Source organism: Apus apus, chromosome 5 (assembly GCF_020740795.1).
Source record: "Apus apus isolate bApuApu2 chromosome 5, bApuApu2.pri.cur, whole genome shotgun sequence".
Lineage (NCBI taxonomy): Eukaryota > Metazoa > Chordata > Aves > Apodiformes > Apodidae > Apus > Apus apus.
The window spans coordinates 41,823,946-41,849,561 of record NC_067286.1 but is presented as its reverse complement, the minus strand read 5'-3'; the positions used below and the strand labels follow the sequence as shown (position 1 = coordinate 41,849,561).

The 25,616-nt window shown below is 38.8% G+C and overlaps 1 protein-coding gene across 11 annotated transcripts in view; it reads right to left on the bottom strand.

The window, feature by feature from the left end:
• Nucleotides 1–25,616, bottom strand: part of YLPM1 (YLP motif containing 1) — a 47,698-nt gene that overhangs the window by 17,333 nt on the left and 4,749 nt on the right. For 4 of the 11 annotated variants that reach the window (XM_051621330.1, XM_051621324.1, XM_051621329.1 and 1 more), the window contains exons 3-18: nucleotides 24,613–24,807; nucleotides 22,832–23,574; nucleotides 17,069–19,459; nucleotides 14,318–14,423; nucleotides 11,996–12,476; nucleotides 10,725–10,817; nucleotides 10,145–10,319; nucleotides 9,852–9,997; nucleotides 9,306–9,493; nucleotides 8,603–8,665; nucleotides 8,198–8,317; nucleotides 7,745–7,921; nucleotides 7,443–7,526; nucleotides 7,110–7,193; nucleotides 5,594–5,680; nucleotides 2,494–2,545 (exon numbers count right to left, since the gene is read on the bottom strand). In XM_051621330.1, the coding sequence (XP_051477290.1) occupies nucleotides 2,494–2,545; nucleotides 5,594–5,680; nucleotides 7,110–7,193; nucleotides 7,443–7,526; nucleotides 7,745–7,921; nucleotides 8,198–8,317; nucleotides 8,603–8,665; nucleotides 9,306–9,493; nucleotides 9,852–9,997; nucleotides 10,145–10,319; nucleotides 10,725–10,817; nucleotides 11,996–12,476; nucleotides 14,318–14,423; nucleotides 17,069–19,459; nucleotides 22,832–23,574; nucleotides 24,613–24,807 (5,185 nt within the window). The remainder of the gene's footprint in view (nucleotides 1–2,493; nucleotides 2,546–5,593; nucleotides 5,681–7,109; nucleotides 7,194–7,442; nucleotides 7,527–7,744; nucleotides 7,922–8,197; nucleotides 8,318–8,602; nucleotides 8,666–9,305; nucleotides 9,494–9,851; nucleotides 9,998–10,144; nucleotides 10,320–10,724; nucleotides 10,818–11,995; nucleotides 12,477–14,317; nucleotides 14,424–17,068; nucleotides 19,460–22,831; nucleotides 23,575–24,612; nucleotides 24,808–25,616) is intronic. The other 7 variants (XR_007889690.1, XM_051621333.1, XM_051621326.1 and 4 more) reach the window with 6 other exon arrangements.

The following is a 25,616-nucleotide window of genomic DNA, read 5'->3' as shown; positions in this document are numbered from 1 at the left end:
CTGTGCACTCACAACACATAAGGAAGTGATATACCACACACATACTCAGAGGAATGTATCACCCCTATCAAAGTAAATCTGAACCAAAACAGGAGCTCTGGGGTATACATTATGGCAATTGTCACAAGTCAGCGCTGTAGCTAAAGGACCCCAACTTTTCAGACCTTTTCTGGAGGCTTATTACCATCAGTAAGATCTTATTGTGCTTTCCTGTAACAACATCCACTCAGAAAGAAAACAAAAAAGCCAAACAAGTTGTAGTGTTATTTTTGGATTCTGCACTTACATCACTGCTGCAAATGTGTGCCCTCTGGGACTAATGCAATAAACATGAAGGGCAAGCCAACACCCTAGACAATAACTCAACTTTGGAATAACAAATGCATATCACAGTTTACATGCCTTTCAGGAAATAATTTTAATTGTCACCTACAACAAAGTTTTATTGAGAATTAAATATAAGAATTCTTACTCACAGACTGCAAGTGCTTATAATGCATACCTTGAGCTAAAAGTTGTCACCCCTCTCAGAATTATTTTTCAAAGAAACAGTATTCATTACACAGCTATATCTGGCTTTTTAACTTGTATGTTCTGTAAAATGCTAATTTTAAACTATAGTTCTATATATTTATAAAAAGTAATCTAGAGGGTAGCTATGACAGTAAAATAATGAATACAGATTTAATAAAAAGACCTTCTCAGCACCTATCTGTGCCTTGCAGCATGCTAACACACAGTTTGTTAATGAAGTTTGCTAAAGGATTATTGCAACAGCCTTGCAAGTAACTTACTTTAGCATAAAATTGACTCTGCTGCTCACTCCCCATTTTACATTGAAGAGGAGACCACAGAAAAATACTGCATTTTATATTATGGTGTCTTCACGGTTCTTTGTTTCTATTTAATAGCATTATTTGATCACGAGACATTTTGAAAGCTACCTGTAAATTTCTGCTGCAGACACAGTCTCCACAGTGCTAGAAACTACACATAAAACTTACATATTTTTAGAACACACTTTGGACTCCTGTGGTATTTGCAAAATGCATGGGATGACTTAATGTTCACCATATGAAGTGTAATACAACTGTTCCTACTACGCAGAAGTCCATGTTATTTGCAATACAACACAATGCATCAGAGCATTCTTCAAATATGGAGTTTTCCAGTACTATGATTTCATACACAATTGGCAAAAAACCCCAACAACCTAAGAAATAATATTAAGATACTAAAATAATCAACTCTTACATGAAAAATGCAGAGCATTTCTGAATTCTAACTGCCTAGCTGCTTGATTTGCCAGAATCATTGAGAACAAAGCTCCTCCAGTTGTACTGCAGGTACCACAATGCCAATATATTCCACTAATATTTAAATGACTCACAAGAGAGCAGAGCAGCAGAAAGATGGTTCAGCTAAGCAGTTAACAGCAGAAGATAAAAGACTGCTTTATGTAAACCAGAACTTCTAATGCTATTTCTATGGTGCAATGGTGATTTTGGTTATTGGAAAGTACTGATACACGGGGCTATACCACACATGCAGAAGCAAACCTCAATACATTAAGGCATGCTGAGTCCCACTCAGGTATTTGTTACTTCCCATAGACATAACAGAAAATTGATGTTTCATACAGATTGCATCGGTCAAATCTTTAGTTAGAACCATTACTGTTCAGTTAAAAAAATCCCCAAACTAATAATAATTATTAGAAACCCCTTTCCATATGTGTACACCTTCCACCACAGCTGTGGTGCATGCATTTCAGCATGAAAGACTTTGACAGACTCCTAATTTTAGCACTTATGTCTAAAGCAACCAGCAGCACTAATCAGTACAAAAATTGCAGCAAAAATAGTGCCCTTGTGCTCCTGGAAAGTCCATTTTGCATCCTGTTAAGAAGAATTCTAGCATTCTCCTGGAACTGTAAAGCACAATAACCTTCAACTTTTCAATACCTAAGTTGTTGAAAAGATACACAAAAGCCTAATAATCCAGAACCGACTTCAAAGCATGGCACTACTTTGTCCTCACACGTGTCAGTTTTGGAGACCCAGAAACATCTCCAATACAGTTAGCTACTAGGCATGTCTCCAAGAAAGTAAGAAGCTACTGACGACATTTAGGCTTGAAAAAAAGGTATGCAGTATGAACAAGAATGCAGTGTGATGTAGGTAGACTCTTTGCTTTTGATAATACAGAAGAGATGAATAAAGAATATAAATACTTTTTAAAAATTGTAAGACTTGAACAGATGGAAGAACAATTAATGAGTATATAAAACAGTGATGGTTAGAGAGTTGTAACTCCCTTGCCTCTGGCAGAAGGCCTATTTCTTTTCAGTATAGATGCTTTTGCAGTTTCAAGACACATGTATGAAATCAATACGTTTGTATTTGGTAAGGATTCACAGTAAAAACAATAATTCAGGTTTTGCAAACGTCATCAGATACCAACTATAAGAAACAGGAAAAAATAAATACCCACCTAGCTTTGCCTCAGAAGTGTCCATCTCCCATTTGCTTTTCGGAATGTAACCCTAAATCATACACAGAGAGAAGCTCGGAGGATTAGAGAGAGACACACATGCATATCACTTTTGAACTGGAAACAGCATTATAATGGGAGCTTAAGGAAGTTTTGTAAGGCACAATTCTTGTAATCAGATGAAGGAAACAAATTACTCAGTATTTCAGAACTTGTGCATCCACTTCCCATTCAGTCATCTTAGCAGCCCTTGCAAATCACTGCAAGACTGCTGTCCTCTGCAAACACAGAACTCCGGAATGAGTCTAACAGACAGCATTGGTGCTGCATGCACAATTACTGTTTTACGTTATCCCAGGTGGCAAAGTTATTGCAACACAGCTTATCAGGCATAAAGAATATTCCAAGCTTTACAAATAAAAATGAAGAATTACCACAGTCATAAGCTTTTAAGAATATATTCACACTTACTACACACAAGCTTCACTTCATAATGCTTTTGAAGGGAGACACGAAATTCTTGCATGAGTGGTTAGTCCACAACTAAATAAAATTATTTTAGTTTAAATGAGAGTATCTGCTGAATCACTAAGATACAATTATTATTTTTCATTTTAAAATAACCTTACTAGTTCAATGATTCTTTTAAAACACTTTTACCCTACAAATAATGTCATTATATGTTTTACTTGTAAAGAACAATAGCCAGTTTCTTCCTTGTTCATGAGCACAATGATATTATATTTGGTAAAAAAAAACCAAAACAACACAATAACAAAAAAAACCCCAAGGCTTTTATTTTAGGTAAATTCTTCTTATCTTTTCATTTCATGCTCTTGGACAAGTAAATCCTTACTAAGCAACCCCATGTAACTCATTTCAGCTGTTCAGATTTGATATAAAACTACTTACGCTTCTCTGCAATCACATAAAAAGCCAAATGTGGTGAAATGTGATAATTTAATTATTTTAAGAATGATTTTTAATAGAAAGGGAAAAGCACTACTCTAGAAGATTTGAACAAGAAAACAATCCACATGCCAGTTTTATTACACTATGTTCTTTCCTCTCTATTTATAGGTTGCCTCCACCGTGGTAAAAATATACATTTGCTAATGCTACATCAATCAAGAGTGTACCATTCCAAAGAGCTACACTGGTTTTGGTTGTGCTCAGCATTGGTCTTCCAAAATCCTTTTGAAGACTTTTTTTCTATCAAGCATATATCAGTGAATTAAGATTATCAGATTTCTGTAATTTGTCTTTAATCAAGTCTGTAATTAACACAAACTAAGACAGTTTGTGCTGCAATATTTCTTTCTAACAGAAATCTACTTCATGTATATTAGTATATTTATACTTAAATTAAACCAAGTTGCACCCTAAAATTTGCTCAGAAAGCTTACATCACAGCTAGAAGCCTGTATTGAACAAAGTGATGTATGATACACTGGTGAGAACACTAAGTTAAATGCATCAATAATTCATACCATTAAGTACAGAAAAACAAGAATTGTCTGAATGCTACAAACAACCCTAGAGGAGTTGATAATAACAACAAAAAAGTGACTTTGATGGTGTGAAATGGCCTATTGTGAGCTGAATCTGTAAAATATCCCAGCCCTCAGATAGGATACAAAAAGATTCAGAGTTCATCCTTTGGTACAAGACAGCTGTATATTTCAAGGACATCTGCCAGATAGCAGGAGCTTCAGACCTCTCATTTTCCACAGGATTACATGCAGTAAAATGAATTAAAAAACCCTTAGCAACTGACAAGAAGACAACAGATAGCAAATTCAGTGTACTGTTTCACCTTTCTGTCTGACATACCTCTCTGGGATTAGCCACGTGACTGAATAGCAGAGATTACATACAGCAGATAAAGTTTTGCTGTTTTTAATCTCTTGTGAATCTGAACAGAAAACATTCTTATATGTAGATTGCTTTTAGTTATTAGTAATTTGCATAGTTTTCACCACCAAGCTTTTTCCTTATCTCATTATGATCTATTGATATATGTGCTGTACGTTAGGACAGTCCCCAGAGCCCACAAACACAAACATACACACACACTTATGCACAGATGTCTCAAAAGCTCTTGACAACTTTCCCTTCTAGATACGCCTCATTTCCAAGAAATGAGACTAGCAGCCATATTGTTGTAAACATGGATGCATCTCTGAAATGTTCTAACATCACTTTGTACACTCTTATACTCTGTGCCAAAGAACAATTTAGTAAAGAGAATAAATGAGTCGTGTTGCAAAAAACAGATGTTTATTAAAATCCACTCTTCCTAACTTTTTCTTTAAATTATTCTCTATTTCAACAGCTTTCTAAACTGCCGCTCCTGAGGAACCGTAAATTTCCGTCACGAAAAAGGACTTTGCTTGTCTCAGACATTTTTTGTTACTTCTGTTTACTGGAGTTTAACTGCTTGGTTGTGGGAACCAGGGTTTGACACATTCAACTCATCAAGCACTGACCAGCTGCAGCTCTAACACATACTAAGAAGTTACATTAGGAAGCCTTCCACAGCCTTTTAAATACACACCTAAAAATGCCAGCCCTCAGAGCAATTCTCTAACCTTCATTCATCCATCCAAAAAACTTAATCCCTCACCTTGGAAATACCTACTGACAAAGTCAGTGATCCTTGGTAGAGAAAACATTCTTCTTCATAACTGTTGTCATATACTGTGACAGTTGAGGTCTTTAGTCATATGAAAGGAATTAAGCTAAATTGATCTTTGCCCAATCTTCCCAACCCTCTAGTTATCTAATTCTTACATAATCTGGATGACAGTGCTGTAAGTGTACTGCAATATATAAGTGTCTGTAAGAGGTATGTTGCCACACTCCACTGATAATGCTGTTTGTGGCATATACTAACAGATTCTAAAAAAAAAAAAAAGTTAGGAATAATATAGTTTAATGCTATAGTTCTCCTAGAAACTTCTAAGGAACAAATAACTAGAAATGCCTGCATTAAGATTGCACTGCTAAGAATGGCAGTGGGTTGACATTTGTAAGACTGAGATCCTCCTTCAGACACATTAACAAACATTTTGTTAAATATGGCTGATGTGTCTCCTACCAGTTCACTTTCTTCTTCCTCTGCTGTGTCCTTTTTACCTTCTTCTTTCTGGTCTTCAATATTTGCATCAAAATCCTCCATCTCCACCTGTTCCAAAGCACAAGCACAGACTTAAAAAACACTGCTTGACTTCTAAGTGTTATCTTTTTAGCAAAGTAGATTTCAAGTTCAAATAGAAAAGGAAAGCAATAATTTGTCTTGGAAAGTATGATACAATATATATGCATACTGGCTCCATTTTGGCTTCCCTCAGAAGCATGTTCCCTTCTAGCTACACAGTAACAAACGGTGTAGTGAAGTAGCAATGCATTATTTTGAGTTACCATTATCTGTAACAGTAGGACATATCTCTTGCTTCCCACACAATCGCATTTCAAAACTTGAAATCTCAAAAAAATCTCAAACTTGCCATTTACAAATCACTGGAATGGCACAGAACATCTCTATCAAGCCTTTACCTTTTGTATATTTAAATATTGCACTGAATAACCAAAAATATTAACATCATAAAGAAAAAGATGTTTTAAGACATATATCTAACCTTGCCCATATGATGGAATACTTTCTAGGGTACACATCTCTAACTGGGATTCATGAGTACACTGTGGAATACCTAGAACTCTCTAAGCATACACATTCTTCATACCATTAGTAAAATCTTTATGCACACAGAATAAATCTCAAATCTGCCCTTCTCTGAGTCTACTTTAAAGCTTTCTTTGTAACCTTAAAGATTACTATTTTCCATTACAAAGAATTTGGACATTCAAGAATAACCTGTTGACCTCATGACAAACAGTAAAAGTAAACTCTCTTCCTGCTTCAGCAGTTCACCAGTTTCTACATCCACAGCAAGAGCTGTTCTGAAAGCAACATGCAGCTATGGCACATTCATGTGACCTTATGATTAACATATTAATTTGTTCCCAGAGCTCCCAAAACATCTGCCAAAGAAGAACACAACAATACAGAAAGCTGACATACCAAAGATGCATGTCACTGCAAACTGCACGTGGAATAAAAAGGTAGCATACTTCTACAGCAAGTGCAGTTTTCTGCTGCATGTGATTTATTTATTTCTTCACTCTCTGCTACAACAGGTCTGTACTTTTCAAAGCAAGGACCAAGAGGAATTAAAATAAGTAAATAAACAAATTTAATCAAATTACTCTCTCAAATTATGATCCAATTAATCCAGTAACCTGAAAAAGCACTGAGTTTAAATATGAGAGATCAAAGATCCTCTTTAATTGGTACTCAACAGTTACTAAAGAGCAAAGCAGCTTCAGCTCTTACTCAAAAGTGTGTAAGTCTGGGCTCCAAAAAGGTGATGTCACATGTACCTTCATGTTTGGATAATGGCTAAGACCAATGGAATATACTTGTCTGACAGGAATACTGGCTTTCTACAGTGCCAAGTACAACTGCCCAGTCATGACCATACCTTTCTCTGCTTTTTATTTTCAGTGTCATCACATCCACATAATTTGCAATTTTAACAAGCAGAGATTCTCACCTCTTCAATAGCAGCATCTTGCAGCAGAGAACGAATGTCCAGGCGCATCATATGACGTGGTGCTGCCTCCCAGTGATCAGACATCTAACAAAAACCAAACAAAAATGAAGTACCTCTAAAAATATCACAGATTCAATGTATAACTGGGTTCCTGATCACAAACAAGATGTATTTGTACTTAAGAGAAGTAATTTTGGTCAATCCCATGAAATAACTACTGACTCATCTCAGAGGACAAGTGTAAGCATCATGTAGTCTAAAAAGAGGTTGACTGTTTTCCAACAACAGCAGGCCTGAAAGCACACTGAAAACTATCATTAATCCTGCTGTTACCCTGCTGATGTCCTTTAGCTTGCGTCCATGAATATTCCTCTTGGAACACGTCTGGTTATCTGCACTCATTTCAGCTAAGTATACCTAGAAAGAAAAAGAAAATATTGGCTATTGTACATCAATTTTTAGAGCTCTTTTTCCACCTGGTGATGCACTCTGCACTTGTACATTTGAAGAAAGGTAAATTTTTAACTGTAGATGACAGCATTTTCCCTGCATGTGGGAAGGACTTTGCATTCCAAAGTTTAGAAATCCCAGTATACAGGTGCTAGCAAGTTCAAATGCATTTTAGGCTCCATTACCTCAAAACCCTTGGTTTTTGCAGCACTCCAAAACTGTTCAAAATGTCGCACTTTATCATTGATAGCATCAAGAATAATGAAGGGGAAGAAGCCATCATCCAAGGTCTTTTTGAAAGTTTTAAACATGCTGGTACGATAGGTCTCTTCCATATCAGCTTCATATTCATACTCCATCACCTTTATAAACGACAAAAGCAATTAAAAGAGGACACCTATTACATTTCTAAGGTTCAACTGCTAAATGTTGTGACTACAAAGTCCAATGGCATGAGAAAAACATCTTCCAGGTCAACTTTTAAGAATTTGCCCATTCTGCCCTTCAGTTATATTGACTTGTTTTAAAAACCAGCCCAGACTTCTGCACTCTTCCAAAGCCACAGACTGAAATTCTGATTGCTGGTGTGTTGTTCCAGAATGTCTCATTTCTTTGTCAACATGAGAAACTAAGAGTACCTTCTTTTTCACTTTTTTCCCTGTATCTGGGTCTCTCTCTTCTTTTTCCACTTCAGTGATAAAATAGTCATCCAGGCTGAGCACTCTTGGTGCAGGTCCTCCACACTCTACTTCCTTATCCTGGGAGGAAAGCAAAAAGAAAACATATTCTTGCTTTAAAAATTCCATTCTGCTACAGGGGATCTTTAGAACAATTTTTGCAAACAGCAGTTCCCTGCTCTATACTCAAAACAAGAACAGAGCAGTATTACTCATACTGGCTAATAGTGGAGGGGATTCACAGGCCATATGAAGACATGGAACATTAAATAACAACAGGCTGAAATCCTAGACAAACAGAAAGAAAACAGAGGAAGCACACATAAAAGACAAGCAACACCACACAGTAAGCAGCTGTTTACATACCCTGATAAGTTTTGCTACGTGTGTCTTTCCACTGCCAGGCAACCCTCTCATTATGATTACAATCTGAAATAGAGATCATGTAAGAAGATGGGACACTGTACTACATTTAACTGAACCTCTTTTGCAAAAATTTTCTTCTAGAAAATTATGTGCTCTGGACCCTTCCTTTTGCATATCATCAAAAAAAGTGTCACTGCCTATTTGTTTTATAAAACCAGATTGTGAAGAATGGTAGTAGTTCTACAGAATAAGAACATATTATGTTAATCATCTCAGCAGTTCATACTGCAGAAGATGTTATAGCTCTGGTTTAGATAAAACTGACTGAAATGAAACTTGTCTAAATGTTTTATAGCCTGAATCGTCTTGTTTCTTATTTTATATAGTGCATTGCTAAACCTCTGTGTAAAGCCAAGTCTTTCCTCTGATAAATTAAAAACCCAAATGAGTACCTCAGAAGAGTCTAAAATACATTCACATTTCCCATTAACAGGAATTTCATTTCAGCATTCCCAGGAAGTTTAAATCTCCTGCGGACTCCCAATTGCTATGCTACAACACTCTAGGCATTTGCAAAGGAATCAAGAGAATTTCCAGAGCGTCCTCAAATGTAGGCTTGTTCCCAACACACTACACTCATGAACATTTTACCTGAACACAGATCTTGTAGAAACTGACTGCTGCTTTCAGAATGCATACTCACCCTCTCTGGCCTGCTATCCCGTCCCGGTGGCTTCAAAATATCATCTACATTTTTAGATTCTGGCTTTCTTTCTACTCGTGGAGCAGGTGTTGGATGACGAGGTATTGATGGAGCAGAAATAGGAATCCTTTCCTCAGGGAAATTTCTACGATCACCTTCAAATTCCAGTGTTTGGACAGAAGAATGTTCTTAGTTCAGTAAAATAAAAAAATTAAGATGTTCATAACTCAGTTGTGTTGATTTAAACAGACAATTATTTTAGGATAAATTCATAGATTTGTCCCCAGAATAATTCAAATTTCTAATCTTGAACCTATTGCAACCAAAAGACAATTTTTTAGCAGAGTATGTAACTGCTGTGTTCCTAATCTCATCACCACTGAGAAACAAAACCACATGACACTGCCCAAATAAATTTTCCTGAGTTATATATTCTGAACAAAGAAATACTGCAAATCAGTTCAATTTCTCCCAATTAATCTTTACCTCCATAAGTCTTTATTTTTCATAATATTCTAGCAGGGCTTCAAGACTGAGAAACTGTACCTCCAAACATGGAAGGCCCATGATCATACGCTGGACGATCCGTCTTTCGTTCATATGGTGGTCTATCAAAACCACCCCGCCTGGAGGTAGGATGGTCTTTCTTGTCACGGTAAGACTGAGTCCTTGAAGGGGTAGTAGGAAGAACCCTGCCAAAAGAGTATTTCACCTACTTCTAGAATTTCTGCTATAGATTCCAGAGAGAAATGAACATGTATATCACAGGCAAAATGGACAGCTTTTTACCCAATCCAGCCTGAATTTTTTTATTTCGATAGTGTTCCGAAACCACACACCTGTCATCTCTGGGATGCCGCTCTTTTTCAAATCTCTCTCGTTCATAATCCACAGAACCACGGTCTCTGTGCAATTCCCGCTCTCTCTTGAAATCCCGATGATCTGTGTTGGAATTGCCTTGGCGCTCAAAATAAGGCTCACGATCTCTGTCTCTGTTGTAACGACCAGGATGGTCTGAAAGGAGAAACCCATGAAATCCAAACTAATGAAATATACTCCTTTCTAAAAGTTATTTCTGAAAGAAAAGTAAGAAACAAGAGTACAAGAAAAATATATAGAAATATATGATGTGAGGGCTAGGATGGACTTAATCAGCCATAAATCTCTTCTCCAAACTGTGGTGGACAACCACACCATGAAATCCTACTTAAAGCTAAAAAACTGAATTTTTGAAGTGGCTAGGTCATTGTCTGCATTACTCCTCCTGACAATACAAGCTGTTATTCTTAAGGGCCTCTGAAGAAAAATAGGTAGTTCTATCTTAAACAAGAGTTACTTGGTTTAAAATATGCTTTTAGTGCCCTACAACTTTTCTGAAGAGCTAACTAACTGTCTGAGAGCCAGCCAAGCACTCCCTACCTTTTTGAAATGTTGGCCTCTCCTGCAGAGGTTCCGGACGCAGAGTTACCCTCTCCCCATATGGAATCTGTTCCACTTTACTGGTAGTTATATCTGGTTAAAAATAATAATAATTAAAAAAAATCAAGGTCTTAAAATACCCTTCTTCGATTTCCTTTTTTTTCTGCCAAGAAAAGCAATTAGCTTAATGGCATTACAAGTGACTGGAATAATTTACCCAAATTTATTATGAGTGGATGTTGCAAAAACAGCTATGCAAACATACAGAACTCCGTGGTTTTGAAAGCCTGAAGAGGGTTTGTGTGTGTAAATATGTGTAACACTACCTTAAGAATGGGACTTCTGCCTTTTCAGATGAGTTCAGGTAGTAGGCACCATAAAAAGATGATAAACATTCAAATTCTCTGAAAATTTCAGTAACTCATAGAACTACTGAAATATCAAGAATATTAACTGAAATGCTCACTTTAGATTCCTAACAGTGACAATTTTTTCTAGTAGATTTTAGTAAAACATTTACTTAATGGAATGGATATGGCTTCCATTCATGTTATGGCACCTCAGACAGAGAAAAAACGCTCTTTAAACAACAATGCACAATGTAAGGACTTCTTTACAACATGATTTCACTCTTGTTAAAAACTAAGAATGAGGGAAATAAATTCTATTAAAAAACTAGTGTTGGAATTCTAGCTTTGAGAAGTTCAATAACAAAAATCAAAGTATTTCACTGTTTGTGTGTTAAATGCCTGTGTTTAGGGCACATGACCTTCAGAAATAGAACTCTGTATCCCTCCCTGTTTAGGCAGAATCTCACATCCATTAAGCAGTAAATAAACATTGCAAACACCAGCTACATTCTGCTTTAGTTTACTGAATCTCACCTAAGAACTGTAAAAATCCAAAATACTTTCTAGGACAGTTATTTCCACACACAGCTACAAATAGATTAAGGCAAAGTATCAGTTACAACCTAAATAAAACACATACATACGATCACATCAGTTGGTGTTTATTAGATGCAGATGTGGCCATATACCATCCAGTTCAGATGAAACAGGTCACTACTGGAAAAAACACTGAACTCAAAGCTGGAGGTTAGAGACTCCTGAAAACTACATTACATAGCATCAGATCACAATGTACACAGCCTACAGGTCAACTGGACAACATCTACAGCATGCTCTGTGTGGCACATGCCTTTAGAAAGAAGCTACAAGGACTAATCAGCTCTCCGTTACAGATCATGCAAAATAACACTTAATACTCACCTCGCCCGTGGCCATAATCCACAGTTTGCTGAATCACAGGTGCTTTAGGAACTGGTGGAATAACTGGAGGAAGGGACACTGGTACAGCTGACGGAACAGAGATGTGAACAGCCGGTACTTTCACAGGCGAAGAGATGGGTGGAGGCATCATTGACTCCTGTTTACACAACTCGTACTCCGTATTTGTTCCTTTATCCTCATTTGTGTCCCAGAGTCCGTGGAAGGAATCCTCATCCCAGCGTTCCTGTTCCACAGCAGAAGGTGATGGTTTTAAAGACTGACCATGACTTGGGGTTGTAGTTGGAGTAGAAACTGGAGCATGTGGCCTTGTCATTGGTGTAGCAGGCCTTGTCAGTGGGGCACTTGGTCTTGTCACAGGGGTGGGCTGTCTGAACAACACGGGAGGCTTTATAATAACAGCAGGAGAAGGTTTAAAAGCTTGGGCTTCTACTGGTGCCTCTGAAGATAGGTGAGAAGAGACCTAGATGCAGAAAGCACTTTTAATGTAGATCTGTAAACTAACCTTCTCTCATCCTCTGTAAGTCAGTAAGCACAGTAGCAATTGCTAAGAAAATCATAAGCATTTTCTAGTACCTCCATCAAGGCAGGAGGACAATATTTTAAGAAATAGTGATCTGAATTAATTTGGTGTTTGTTTACAACATGAAGGCTTAAATAGCATTTATTTTCTCCTTCAAAATAACCTTACCAATTTAAGCTCCAGTAGGCCTATCTCAGTTCAAAAGTGTCTACGGTTTTATGCCCAAAGAGTCCTGCTGTCTGCAAAGAATCCTGCTGTCTGTGAGGAGGCTGAAAAAGTCTGAAAGCAGGTCAACTTCGTGATGCACAAAAGGATTGATAAGGCCAGCTTCTTTCTGGAAGTCACTGGAAAATTCCCAGAGGAAACCCCTTAATGAAATCAGTATCATATCAACATAAGAAACGGGGAGGTCTTGCCCAGTAGAAAAAGCAACAGAACAAAACTCCTTCGTGAACCAAATACCCCCAAGGAATCCCAAGTGCTGTGTCACAAGTCTTTTCAGCATCACAGCTGATGCCAAGTTACAGGCAGCCTTATCAGCAACATGCAACAAAACTTGCAGAATGGTTGTAGAATAACAGTTCAAATCACAGCAGAAGTCTGAAGGCAGGAATCCCAAGAAAGACAGTTGTATAAATACCTCTGGGTAGATGGGTGAAGTAATCTGAGGTACAAAGTATCCAAGTTGATTAAACTAATTTCCTAAAGGCATCAATGCATTTGTAGCGCTTGGTAGCAAATCTGTTCAATTGTTTTACTTTATAGAAATTGTAAACAAGGAAGAGGACAATTAGGTAAAAAGAAAACTTGCAGTGCCTCATTCACTGCATAATAATGCTCTGGAGGGAGGGAAAAACAAAGCTTGGTGTGGCTAAATGTCAGACCCAGAGGTCACTATGGCTAAATTTACTGGTAATGAAACCCCAGTAATTTTAAGGTTAAGATATGATGAACAATAAAGACTGTGAATTGATTCAGGTACCTCCTCTAAAATATATTTAACAAAATTGCCTTTTTTTTTTTTTTTTCCAAGGATTTATAAACCTGAGTTAACGTGACTGCAGAAATTCAGTTGGCTTCTGACAGTGTATGAATTATCAAAAAAACAAATATAAGCAGCTGAGAAGAGTTCCCAGAATCAACCAGGACATTACGCAGCAGGGAAATAACTTGAATCACAATGCAAGATGAAGTAATGAAGTACACAAAAGTGAGCTTCCATGCACTTTATGATGCTTCAGAGGGTAATGAGAATTCCTAATAAAGACAGCAAACAGAAAGCTAATGTCCATTCTGTGTTGAAACATCTCAGTTTTTTGATGCACCCATCTTCAAATTTCTCTCTAAGTTCTTCAGACAGGGCAGAGCTCAAAGTACAAAAAGCAGAGCAAGATCAGAATTAAAGACTGTATCAGAACCTAGTCAGGCAGGGAACATAAACCTTATGCTCCTGTTTTAGAAGAGCTGACCATTGCTTGCACATCATCATCCCACAGCAGTCTAGGCTGTTGAGACTCATGTGCTACTGTATCCAATGGGTCAAGCTTCAAAGACACAGCGGACTGAATGAGTAAAAAAGCCTTTGGAAAATCTAAAGAAATAAAGAAATAAAGTAAGTATGAAGTTGCTTTGCCTCAACAGAAGACTGCCGAGGTTGTAAGGGCTGCTGAGTAGGCATTCCACAGAGAAGTTTGACCACCAGAGTGCAGAACTGATCTGACATACACATTAACAGTAATTGCTGCCCATCATGTTATTAAATTAATGCAAGATGAATTTACCTGAAAGGCACCCGGCCTTGTGCTTGTGTTCTGTGATCTAGGAGAGTCCTGTGTGGAAATGTCAGGTTTAAACTCTTTCAACTTCTGCAGCTGTTCTTTTTGCTCTCTGCATATGAATCACAAGGAAGAGTTACCAGTCTGTAGCTTAAATGAAAAACTAAAGAAATCAAAGCTCATGGTGAAAACCAAGTATTACACTAGCATTAGAGGTCAAAGCAGAAACAGACACAACAAGCTTCACATGGTCAGAAATCCCTGTTCACATTCACCAAACCATGGAGATATTTCATGTATTAGCTGTCTCCTTTTTCAATCACAAATTTCCTCTGCAATATGCAGTTATGCTTTTGTGCTTGGCTAGAACCCCTTGACTTTGACAGTAAAAAGGAAAGCTATGCTTTAGTTTCTGACACCACCTTCCACAAGTCAGAAACCCAGAGATGCGTGCCTAAGTCCTCTCAGTGACTTTCTCTGCAGAGTAAGAGGATCAAGGCCAATAAAGTGCAACAGGAACTCCAACACCTACAAACAAAGTGGTGATGTTAGCTTTTGTTTCCTTGTTTTATGTATCAAAATGCTACCTAGCCTATGGAGGGGGGACAAGGACCAGTAGTGAATACTACAACCCCTGGATTACAAAGATCTATCTACTCAATACAATTCCCATTCAGAGTTTGTTTGCATCTTTTCATCTTTTTATTGCTAATAACTCTGTTCATACTAATTCAGTGTATCAATGTAGTGCCCAAAGAATAACTAAGAATGGGATCCTTCTGTACCAGGAACAGCAGAGGCCATGCTGGCTAGCAACTCATCTGTTCAATGTTCAGTGCAAGGGGAACTTGACCCCCTGAAAGGGATCCAAAGTGCTGCATTAGTACACTGCATAAAATGAGCAAATGCTACCACTTAAAAGCTCTTCTTTACACCTGGCTTAGAAAAAATACACCAGATAAACACAGAACTGCATTCAGCTCAGAGTATGCAGATTTATATACAACAAAAGCAAAGCCAGATGAAGCAGTTATGCACCACACTACTGGTATGACTCTTGGCTCAAAAAAAAAGTAATAAGCAGTCTTCTTGAAGTTGTTCCTACTGTTCAGACTGGGGTCACCTGCTTATAAGAACCTGGTAAGAAGCACCAATGTAACTTATTTTTAAGATTATCCTTGTATTAAATTAAAAATCAGTACAGTGAGTACGATGTTTATCTTTCTCCTTTTTTACTAGCTTAGAAAGAGGTGTATGTATCTGCTTTCTTAAATAAAATGCTTTCACTTCCATGTTTAAATATTTTAGCTCTAATAAATTATTCATTTAGGCAGTGATTCCGAAATTGTGGTCCTTAGATTAAATCCACTGGCTTGCAGCTAGTCACTTTAAACTGCAAAACATATGCCTGGTCGCCTGAGGCAACAAGAAAGTCAGGAAACTGAAAATTATTTGTTGCTCCTAACTTCTGGCAAATATTGCTCTATAACACAGACTACATGGATACTAACGCCAGTTAATTTAATCACAGCAAAAGATTAAATTTTTCAGAATAAAAGTTCTTCTTTAATTTTAAAAATTATTTTCCTTGAATTCTGGTGTGCAACTAGTGCTTTCCGTATGGGGAGATGTTTAGCAATCTTATGAGTTTGAAAACAAAACAGTTTCAAAAGAAGTGCAAAATGTCTCTGTATCTTTCAACATAGTTTGATGTAAATGTAATAATAAACAAACATTCATTTTAATTGCCCACTATTTTAGCATAGTATCTTTTTTATGAAACTAAACCTCTGTCTTTACTAGGCATCAAACTTTAGCTGTCTCTCAGTAACTTATGAATAGGATGAACCACATGAATCTGCCTCTAAGATGCTTCCTCTTTCCTCTACAATCTTAAAAATCTCCTTCACTGAAAATAGTCAAGGAAACTTATCTTTCCTTTTTTTTTTTTTTTTTTAAAATACATTCAGTGCATATAAACCCATGCACCAAATCACAAAGGCAGCTCCATTCATTCGAATACTATTAATTTTCTGAGCCCTAGAATGTTTCTGATGTTTAAGATGATATTCCTGTAGTTATTTTGAAATTAACACCTATTAAAGCCTTAGGAAGTTTAGTAGCTGCTTCCTAAGATGTGGTCTTGGTGAACTCTTGCATTCAAATCCTGATTGTTATCACTGCTTTTATGCTGATCCTCAGAAATAAGATCAACCAAAAAACTGTACAAAATTATTCACTGACAATGCTGGATTTCAAACAAGGGAGAACAGTAAAAAGAAAAAAACCCAACAACACACATATGCTTTAATTAAAAGGAGTATCTAAAAATTAAATAGGACCTATTGTGTGAATTAAGAACCATAGCAATGTAGATCTTGACAGGTTAAGTATTAAAACAAAATCATCAGCGAGCTCATCTGACACTAGCAAAAAGACTGAAAACAATTACCAACAAGCTCACTCAAGGATAACAAAAAGATTGGTCAGGTGATGTGGACAGATCTCTTCCTGCAAAGTAACAAACAGGGAACGCCATATTCATCGGGAAAGGGACAACCACCTATTGAAGAAAAAAAAGTCCATCTACAAAAGCTGTGATAACTACAAATATTTTTTCCACATGAGTTCCTACCATCATGTTGTACCAAACAGAAATTAAGCCATTAGTGCATAAATCAAATAATGAATTAGGAAAGGAGCATGATCTCCACAGAATGGGATTCCCACCCAAAGTGACAGAACTGGGCAACTCACCGAAGCATTTTGAGCTCCTGGGCAGCCTTCAGAATTATCTCATGCTGTCTTTGGCTAAGGACCATCACTCCACCCAAGGACTGGTCAGAGTCCAGGTTTGAATCTGCTCCCAGCATATCAGAGGAACATGAAGGTGGAGGAAGCGATGAATCTGAATGATCATCCAAAGACCGCAGTCTGTCTCCAGCATCTGGATACCACCTATCCGATAACCGTTCCCTCTCCCAGTCAGTCCTTTCAGGAAGGTAGTCTTGCTTCTCCCGCCACGTGTCATATCTCTCTGGATACTCTCGAATCCTCAGTTCCCCCCTGTCTCGGAGGTCTCTGTCATAATGATCTCTGCTCCTATCCTCCCTCCATCTATCTTCACGGTATCTGTCCAGAGGTGGAAGAGGTGGCAGTGGCGGTAGAGGGGGGATATCCAGGTCACGATTCCCCATTTCTCTGTCATCCATCGGTCTCATATCCCAGTCTCTGTTCCATTCTCTGTCTAAATCTTGATCATACACATCTGAGGATCTTCCAGTCCTATCCAAATCTCTCTCTAGTTCCCTCTGTCTTGGCCTTTTCCAGTCATCCCACCATGTATCTCGTCTGTCATGATCAGATGATAAAGGAGGTAGTGGTGGTAGGGGAGATAGTGGAGGCAATGAATGGTGGGATTGCAACCTGTCATCTCTGTCATACATATCTACAGAATCATCCTGATAATCATTGTGATCTCTCCAGTATCGATCTCTTTCCCAATCACCCAATCGTTCATGCTCCAAAGAAGGTCCATCTTGACTATCTAAAGGAAATTCCTCCTGCATTATATCATCTTCATGACTCCAAGAACCCCTCTCATCTCGATGGTATGGAGGCAATTTGTCAGGGTCATCTCCCAGGTGAATGGGTTTATCTATACTGCCCGTTTCAGATCTAACTGCTTCCCTCTCCCGGCTACCTCCTCTCCTGATGGGGCCCCTCTCCCGGCTACCTGCCCGCCTGACTGGGCCCCTTTCGCGGCTACCTGCCCGCCTCATGGGGACCCTCTCCCGGCTACCTGCCCGCCTCATGGGGACCCTCTCCCGGCTACCTGCCCGCCTCATGGGCTCCCTCTCCCGGCTACCCGCCCGCCGCATGGGCTCCCTCTCCCGGCTACCCGCCCGCCTGACTGGACCTCTCTCCCGGCTGCCAGCCCGTCCCCTGTCTCGGGTGCCTGCCCGCCCAGCTAGCTCTCTGTCTCGGCTAGAGAATACCCTCTCATGGCTATCAGACCGTCCACCCAGTCCTCTCTCTCGGCTGCCAGACCGTCCATCTGGCATTCTCTCCCTGCTGCCTGACCGCCTATCTGTCATCCTCTCCCTGCTGCCTGCTCTCCTGAACATCCCCCTGCCACGGATGGATGCCTGCCTAGCCTGCCCTCTGTTCCTGTATACATACCCTCTGCCACGGCCCTCGTCCATCCTGCCCATTCCACGCCCATGGCCATCATCCATCCTGCCCATTCCCCAGCCACCATCCATCCTTCCCATTCCCCTGCCACCATCCATCCTTCCCATTCCCCTGCCACCATCCATCCTTCCCATCCCACGGCCACGGCCCATTCCCCAGCCACGGCCATCATCCAGTCTGCCCTGGCCCCTTCCCCTGCTTACTGGTCCCTTGCCTCTATCTTCATGCATAAAAGGCCCCTTCCCTCTGCTTTCTGGTCCTGGTACGCCCTGAGTGTTATCTGAGGCAACCAACTGGCTGTCTGGTGAATCCAAATCCTGATTTCCTGTTACAGGGGTTACCGCACCACCTGTTCTAGCAATACCTGACTGCAAAGCTATAGGATTGCTAGAAAGGGATGGTGAATTCTGGTTCTGAATAGGTGGAGTAGGTGCTTTGGACTCTTCTACTTGCTCATTAGGATCATGTGAACTCCATGTCCACTTTTTAGGAGGGTCTGAACTAGTTTCTTTGACTTCAGGTTTGGATGGTTCCTGTTGAGTGCTTGTCAGGTCCTGGTTTGGCTCAATGGGACCCGCACTCTCTGCATCGGGAGCAGACTGTGTTCCGCTTACAGCCTGCTGATCATCACCTGCGTCTGTACAAGTTTCTTTGTTTTCTGACTGTGACTCTGTCTGTGACTGCTGCTGCTGTTGCTGTCCCAAATGAGGCCTGGGCCCCCTCCATTGTGGACCACTAGGTCGGGAACCATGTCCATGTGATGCATTTGAAGAAGTATAAAACTGTGCTGCAGGTCCTCGTGGGATAGTCCCCCATCTACTTGAAGACTGTCCATCTGTATTCTGTCTGTCAAAACGTGATCTGTATCCTTCTGAGCGCTGGGAGTCAAAACGAGGCCCTCTCTGTCTTGAGCCTTCAAATTTGTCATATCCTCTTCCTCGAGGTCCATCAAATCTATAGATGACATAATGGCAATTTTATTCAAATGAACACGTCAAATTAAAATCCTCTGAGAGAGTGTTTCATCCCCCCTCAAAAGTCACTTCTAACTGATGAATCCTAGGATGCCTTAGGAGCAAATCCTACTGAACCAGTGCAGAAGCAAAGAGGTATGTTCTTCAATTCAATACTGTCCACTGAAGACTAGTTTAAGACACATGAAGATTATGTAACCCTAAAGGGAAATTTGGCTTCAATATCTCAGGACTGAAATCTGACTGACAAAGAAAGCTAAAAAACTCACTTGAAAAACAACTTTTGACTGTTGTTTAATGGAAGTTTTGGTGCAATCAACAACTCTTGTTGAGCTTTTGTTTTGATGGTACGCAACAAGCCTACTTAACTGATGAATGCCATCTACAAAAATCTTTAAATACAGATTGTTTAGAAAAGTGCAACAAACTGTGGTATCACCCAGTTTCATGTAAGATAATATTTACAAAACAAATACATTATTTTTGCATTACTTTTTAAATTCCTTTTGAAAGCACGTACAACTGCTATTGCTTTAATATGAGGAAACAGGTCAGACAAATTAATGAAGAATAATTTTTGTAACCATATTTAATGAGGCTGATCTAGCCTTTAGGCATCTGCTCATATACTGGTTTACAGAATAGACTACAACAAATCAAATTCATTTTTACACAAATAAACTCTGAAGTCAAGTTGCTTGAATGATTCATAGTTGTCTCTCACTGGATGGGGTAAATAAGATCAAAGTATGGCTGGAGCTGAACTTGGCAAGGAATGTGAAGAGTAATAAGAAGGGCTTCTGTGGGTAGAAAAGGAAGGTCAAAGAAAGTGTACCCCCCCCCGACAAACACAACTGGCAGGTCAAGGGAGGTGATTTGCCCTTCTGTTCCACTCTTGTGAGACCCAAGACATGGACATGTTGGAGTGGCTCCAGAGGAGGGCCACAAAAATCATCAGTGATGGAGCACCTCTCCTGTGAGGAAAGGCTGAGAGAGTTCAGGTTCTTCAGCCTGGTGAAGAGAGGCTCTGAAGAGGCCTTATTGCAGCCTTTCAGTACTTAAAGGGAGCTTATAAGGAAGAGGGGGAGGGATTTTTTAGTAAGACCTGTTGCATTACAACAAGGGGTATTAAATTAAAGGGTTTTAAACTAAAAAAGCATAAATTTAGACTAGATGTAAGGAAAAAAAATACAACGAGGGTAGTGAAACACTGGAACAGATTGCCCAGAGAGGTGCCCCATCCCTGTAAACATTCAAGGTCAGGCTGGAGTGGGCTCTGAGCAACCTGATTTAATTGAAGATGTCCCTGCTCATTGCAGGGGTGGCTGGACTAGATGACCTCTGGGTCCCTTCCCACTCAAACTATTCTATGATTCTGTGGATGTTAAATAATTACTGTATGGTTACCAACAATGGCTGACTTGTTGCAGAACTTGTTGTTTCAGTAAGCAATTTACCAAATGATCATCTACACAACCTCAAAGAATTTTAATAATCCTAATAAGTTAATATAGTAAATGGCCTTTTTTTGGGAGTAGGGTCATGTCAAGATGCACAGGAAGAGAAAAAATAAGAAATTACAAAGTGCAGTGGCAAGATAACTTAGATTGCAAGGATCAGCTTTTACAAGAAGGTTGGATATTGTAAGCCACACTTCATCTCCAAAATTCTGAAAATTCATTTAAGTCCATTCTTTAGAGTTTCTTGAGCAAAGTTATTTGCTGAAAAGAAGTGGAGGGTTTGTGTGTGTTTTTTTGTGTCTCTGGACTCTCTGTTCTACTAACTGTAACTACTACTAACTATATTGAGAAGAAATAAACATATTTTTGGGAAAGCTTTGATAAAACCCTAGCGTAGTCATGCAAACACAACACAGGAATGCACAAAAGCTCCAGTGTTAATTAAATCCTGTAAGTATGCTCAAAGCCAGAGGTCCTGCATGTGCATTCTAGGTATCTGTGATTATCCATAGCCTATCATCACACATTATTGAGCTCTAAAGCAACCCTCCCAAAAAACAAATAATGAAAACAGTCTGTTCAGAACTGTACATCAAGCAAATCCCCAAGACCAGAAACAAGACTTCTTAAAAAACATTAGGAAGTAGAAAATTATTCTAAGTAATAAAAAAAATCATTTACACTGCTAGAAATTAATGAATTATTATTCAATATAACCTTGGAAGCGAAGAGAAGGGAAACAAACATGAAGATATGATTGTAAAGTCTAGCAAAGTATGTAAGGATAGAAAAACATAACAGAACAATTATGTTCTCTGATTCAGTAGGCATCTCAACCTGTCTTGAACTAAGGACTAGAGAGAACAGATGTTTTTGCAACCTGATACCATGTCAAGTAAGAAAGAAAAACATTCCAAGTTATTGGATCAAACCATACAGCAGATATAAAACTACGTAAAGGACACAGAACACTGATTTTTAGGGTAGCTTTACACGAAGGCAGCAGGCCATCCACTTCGACAAAAACTGTATCTTACCAAAAGATAAAAGGCAGCAGCCTTCAAAATTAAGACCACAATGTCATGCAAAAGAATTAGTGGCAACCACTGATTTGTACTTAAGACAAGCACCACCTCTCATACCAAATGGCCATTTTGAAAAGTGCACTGAATAAGACAATTGTACAGCTGCACAACTCTCTCACACTAGAAGAGTACTGGTGAACAGCTTAAAATCTTCATTTCCGCAACAAAACTTGGATTACAAATAGTACTTTTTACCATTTCTAAAAAAAAAAACAACCAGCATCTAAATTGCCAATAACTGCTACATTAGTACATTCCACTGAATATATATCTGAATCCCTTTCACAATGCCTACATTAAAGTGCTACCATATATAGTAACAATTTGAAAAACAATCCTTCAACATTTTTGCTTTAGATTTTCCTAAACTGTGTTCTAAGTACTACAGACAAAATGCCAGGAATTTAAATAACTTTTCATATAGGATCACTCTTTCAAATGTGAGTTACCATCTTCAAGCTAAGGACAGCAAAGATATCAAATATTTCCAACAACCTTCCTGTTCTCACAAAAGGGATATTATGTCTCTGGGAATGAAAAGGGTGCAGTGTGCTGGAGCATTTCACTACAAAAAAAAAGAATTCTACTCTAGATAATGCTCAGATGAAAGGCATGTATCTCTCCTTGCTTTAATAAGACAAATGCAGAGCATGGTATACATCCATTAAAAACAAAATCACCACCAAAGCAGCACACCTCACATGACCTCAGGAAGATCTGAGAACAAAATACATATTTCATTTCTTAATATATTCACTGGAAGTCTTCTATCATGGAACTGGTATAAACCAACAAAAACATCCTTACCTAGGACCTCTGGGGCCTTCAAAACGTGCTGATCTGGGAGGATCTGGAAGCAATCCACCTGACCTCACTGGTTTATCCTGCATGGTAGGTGCATGCGTGGAAGACACTGCAGAAGTGGTTTTCAGTTCCCCACACCCTTGCTCAGATGAAACAGAGACAGTTTGTTTACCAAGATAAACTTGAGACTTTCCGTGATCCGACGAGCCAAAGGATGAACTTCCTTGAGAATGATAAGGTGAATAGACAGTTGAACTACCTATTTTTGATGCATAGGTACCAGGGGTAGGAAGCAGAGCTGGCCTTGGTGTCTCAGTAGACTGAGTGCTTTGAGAACTGGATCCTGAAGGGACAGAGGAATTAGATAGCTGGGAAGCAGAAGAGAGAGGCGGAGGGACCAGTGGCGGTGTGGCTGAAGGTAAAGTTGGAGGCATAATAGGAATGCCACCTTGAGTGGTTTGAGAATATGGAACAAACGGAGGTGGCAGTGACACATTTGCAGGATACTGATTCTTCAAATTTTGGAGTGAGCTCACTTTCTCCTGCAGATGGGACTGAGTGACCTTCATCTGTTCATCCCATGCTTTCCACTGTTTCTCATACTCCTGAAGCTGGCCTTTATGAGGGTAGGTTTGAAGCTGATGCTGCCACTGTTGGTTCATTGATCGCTCCCAATCTTTATGAAGCTGCTGGAACTGTTTTTGCTGTGCCTCGTAATGTCGCAGCTGCATGTCCACCGACATTGTCTGCAAGGAGAAGACAAGAATAGCTTCAAAACACCATCTTAGTTCTTCTCAGAGCCACATATTTCAGTATCACTTGTAATACCACAATTTCTGACGGGCAGAAGCTTGAGGAAGATCTACACTGAAACAAAAGCCATCACCAACTGTGATTTCTAAAGTAATTGTGACAATTTACACATTTTACGACTAGAGGACATTTCAGTATAAAAGGCACTATTTTTTTTATAAACATGACAGATGATGAAAGCTATAATCAAAGGCCTCTCAGCTGTATTATTCCTGGACACTAACAATGGCTAAAGCCCAGATCAGCCTTCATGCTTTCAATATATACAGTACATGGCTATCTCTCAAGGTAACAGTTTCTGCTATTAACCTTCAATTGTCAGCAACTATTCTTCAACAGGCCTCTGCCAGATATTCTTATTTGCATAATGAAGCCTCCTTCAAAGTGGTACTGTCTTTCATTATGTGTAGATACATGTTCTAACATCCACCACTTGATCTTGTCTGACATTTTTAGGGTTTACACTTAAGAGATTTATTTTAAAAAAGCAGACAGCCCAAGCTACAAAGAAATGCTTTATGTACAAACTCCAGCAACCCAGAAAAAGCTGACTCAAATCTCTAATACAGTAATCAACTTCTACTTAAAGGCTTAAAGATTACAACACTGATAAAGTTATCCAAACTTATTAAGACTTCATATTTTGTTTCACTGATTGAATGAAAAATAACATGAGGCAGTGATTTTTCTTAATTACTTTAACTGTGTATTTTTGACATCTATGTTTACTTCATTGTTGTACATATTTATTTTTATACTACACAACATTGTGAAGCTTCACCACCATCCATCAATTCTTTTTACATTCTGAACTTGAGTGACAGTAGGAAAAGGGGATATAGACTTCTACCCCAGAAAAAAAAGTAGCCAGACAAATGAGCCAACCATGACAAATTAGTCAACTACTTGTTTTTTAGCAGACTATGATGTACTTCCTGGCTGACCTAGCAGTCAAACACTTAATGTTTCACCTGTAAGTGTGGAGGCTGTTGCATGATCTGTTGATACTGCTGTACTATCTGCTGTAGCTGGGCATGCTTCTGCATTATTCTCTGATACTGAAATCCAACCCGCTGTTGGGGATGCTGCTGCCACTGAGCTGCTGCTGCTTGCAATTGCTGCAATCTCAAATCTTCCTCAGGGTCATCAGGAGGTTCAATATTGAGCTAGAGAAAAAGGCAAATACTATAAATTAAGGAAAGCTTCTTCTGTCACTAGAAAAACGTACTTGACCACTACCCATTTTACAGTAACTTTTTCACTGTTTGTTATTTTATCACTCTATATTTCGGTGTTCTGGCCACCTACAGATTCTGGAATGTGGATTTTTAGTTCATTTATTCTTAATGTCAACAGGTTAGGTTGATGGCAATTAAGGTATTCATACACAGAGAAACCACCTACAGGAAAGAGAATAATGCAGATCTGTTATCTGTTACTCCCAGCAAATATGAGACAACAGTGCTTTTTCATGAGGTAAAGTAACTTCAAGTGTCTTATTTTTGCCACTTGGTAGGAACTCACACACTTTTAACTTAAAGCACATGCTGTAGGGTAATCAACTACCCTACAGTAATCTGTTCAAACAGCAATCATTACTTCCATCCATTATACAGTAATTGTTATTAAACATGCTGAAAAAAAACATTCTCTGCAAAGTTCTTGACTTTCAGACAAACTATAACACACAGAGAAGGAGCCAGAACTGAAAAACTGCCAGAGAGGAACTAAGAAATAGTGTCTTAGGGGTAGCATTCCTCATCTACCAAGCACCTGATTTTGCACTTAGGTATGACAATGCTGGGGAAGGTGCAAGTAAGACTTACTTTGTGCGTGTGTGGGTAACTAAGTCTATTTACAAGAACTGTAATTTTTTTTTAAACTGGTGCAGCCTTAGCAAATGCTCTTTTAATACTGCTTTACCATATTTAGTTATTGTTACACAATATAAATGAGAATTTGATGGCATTATCTT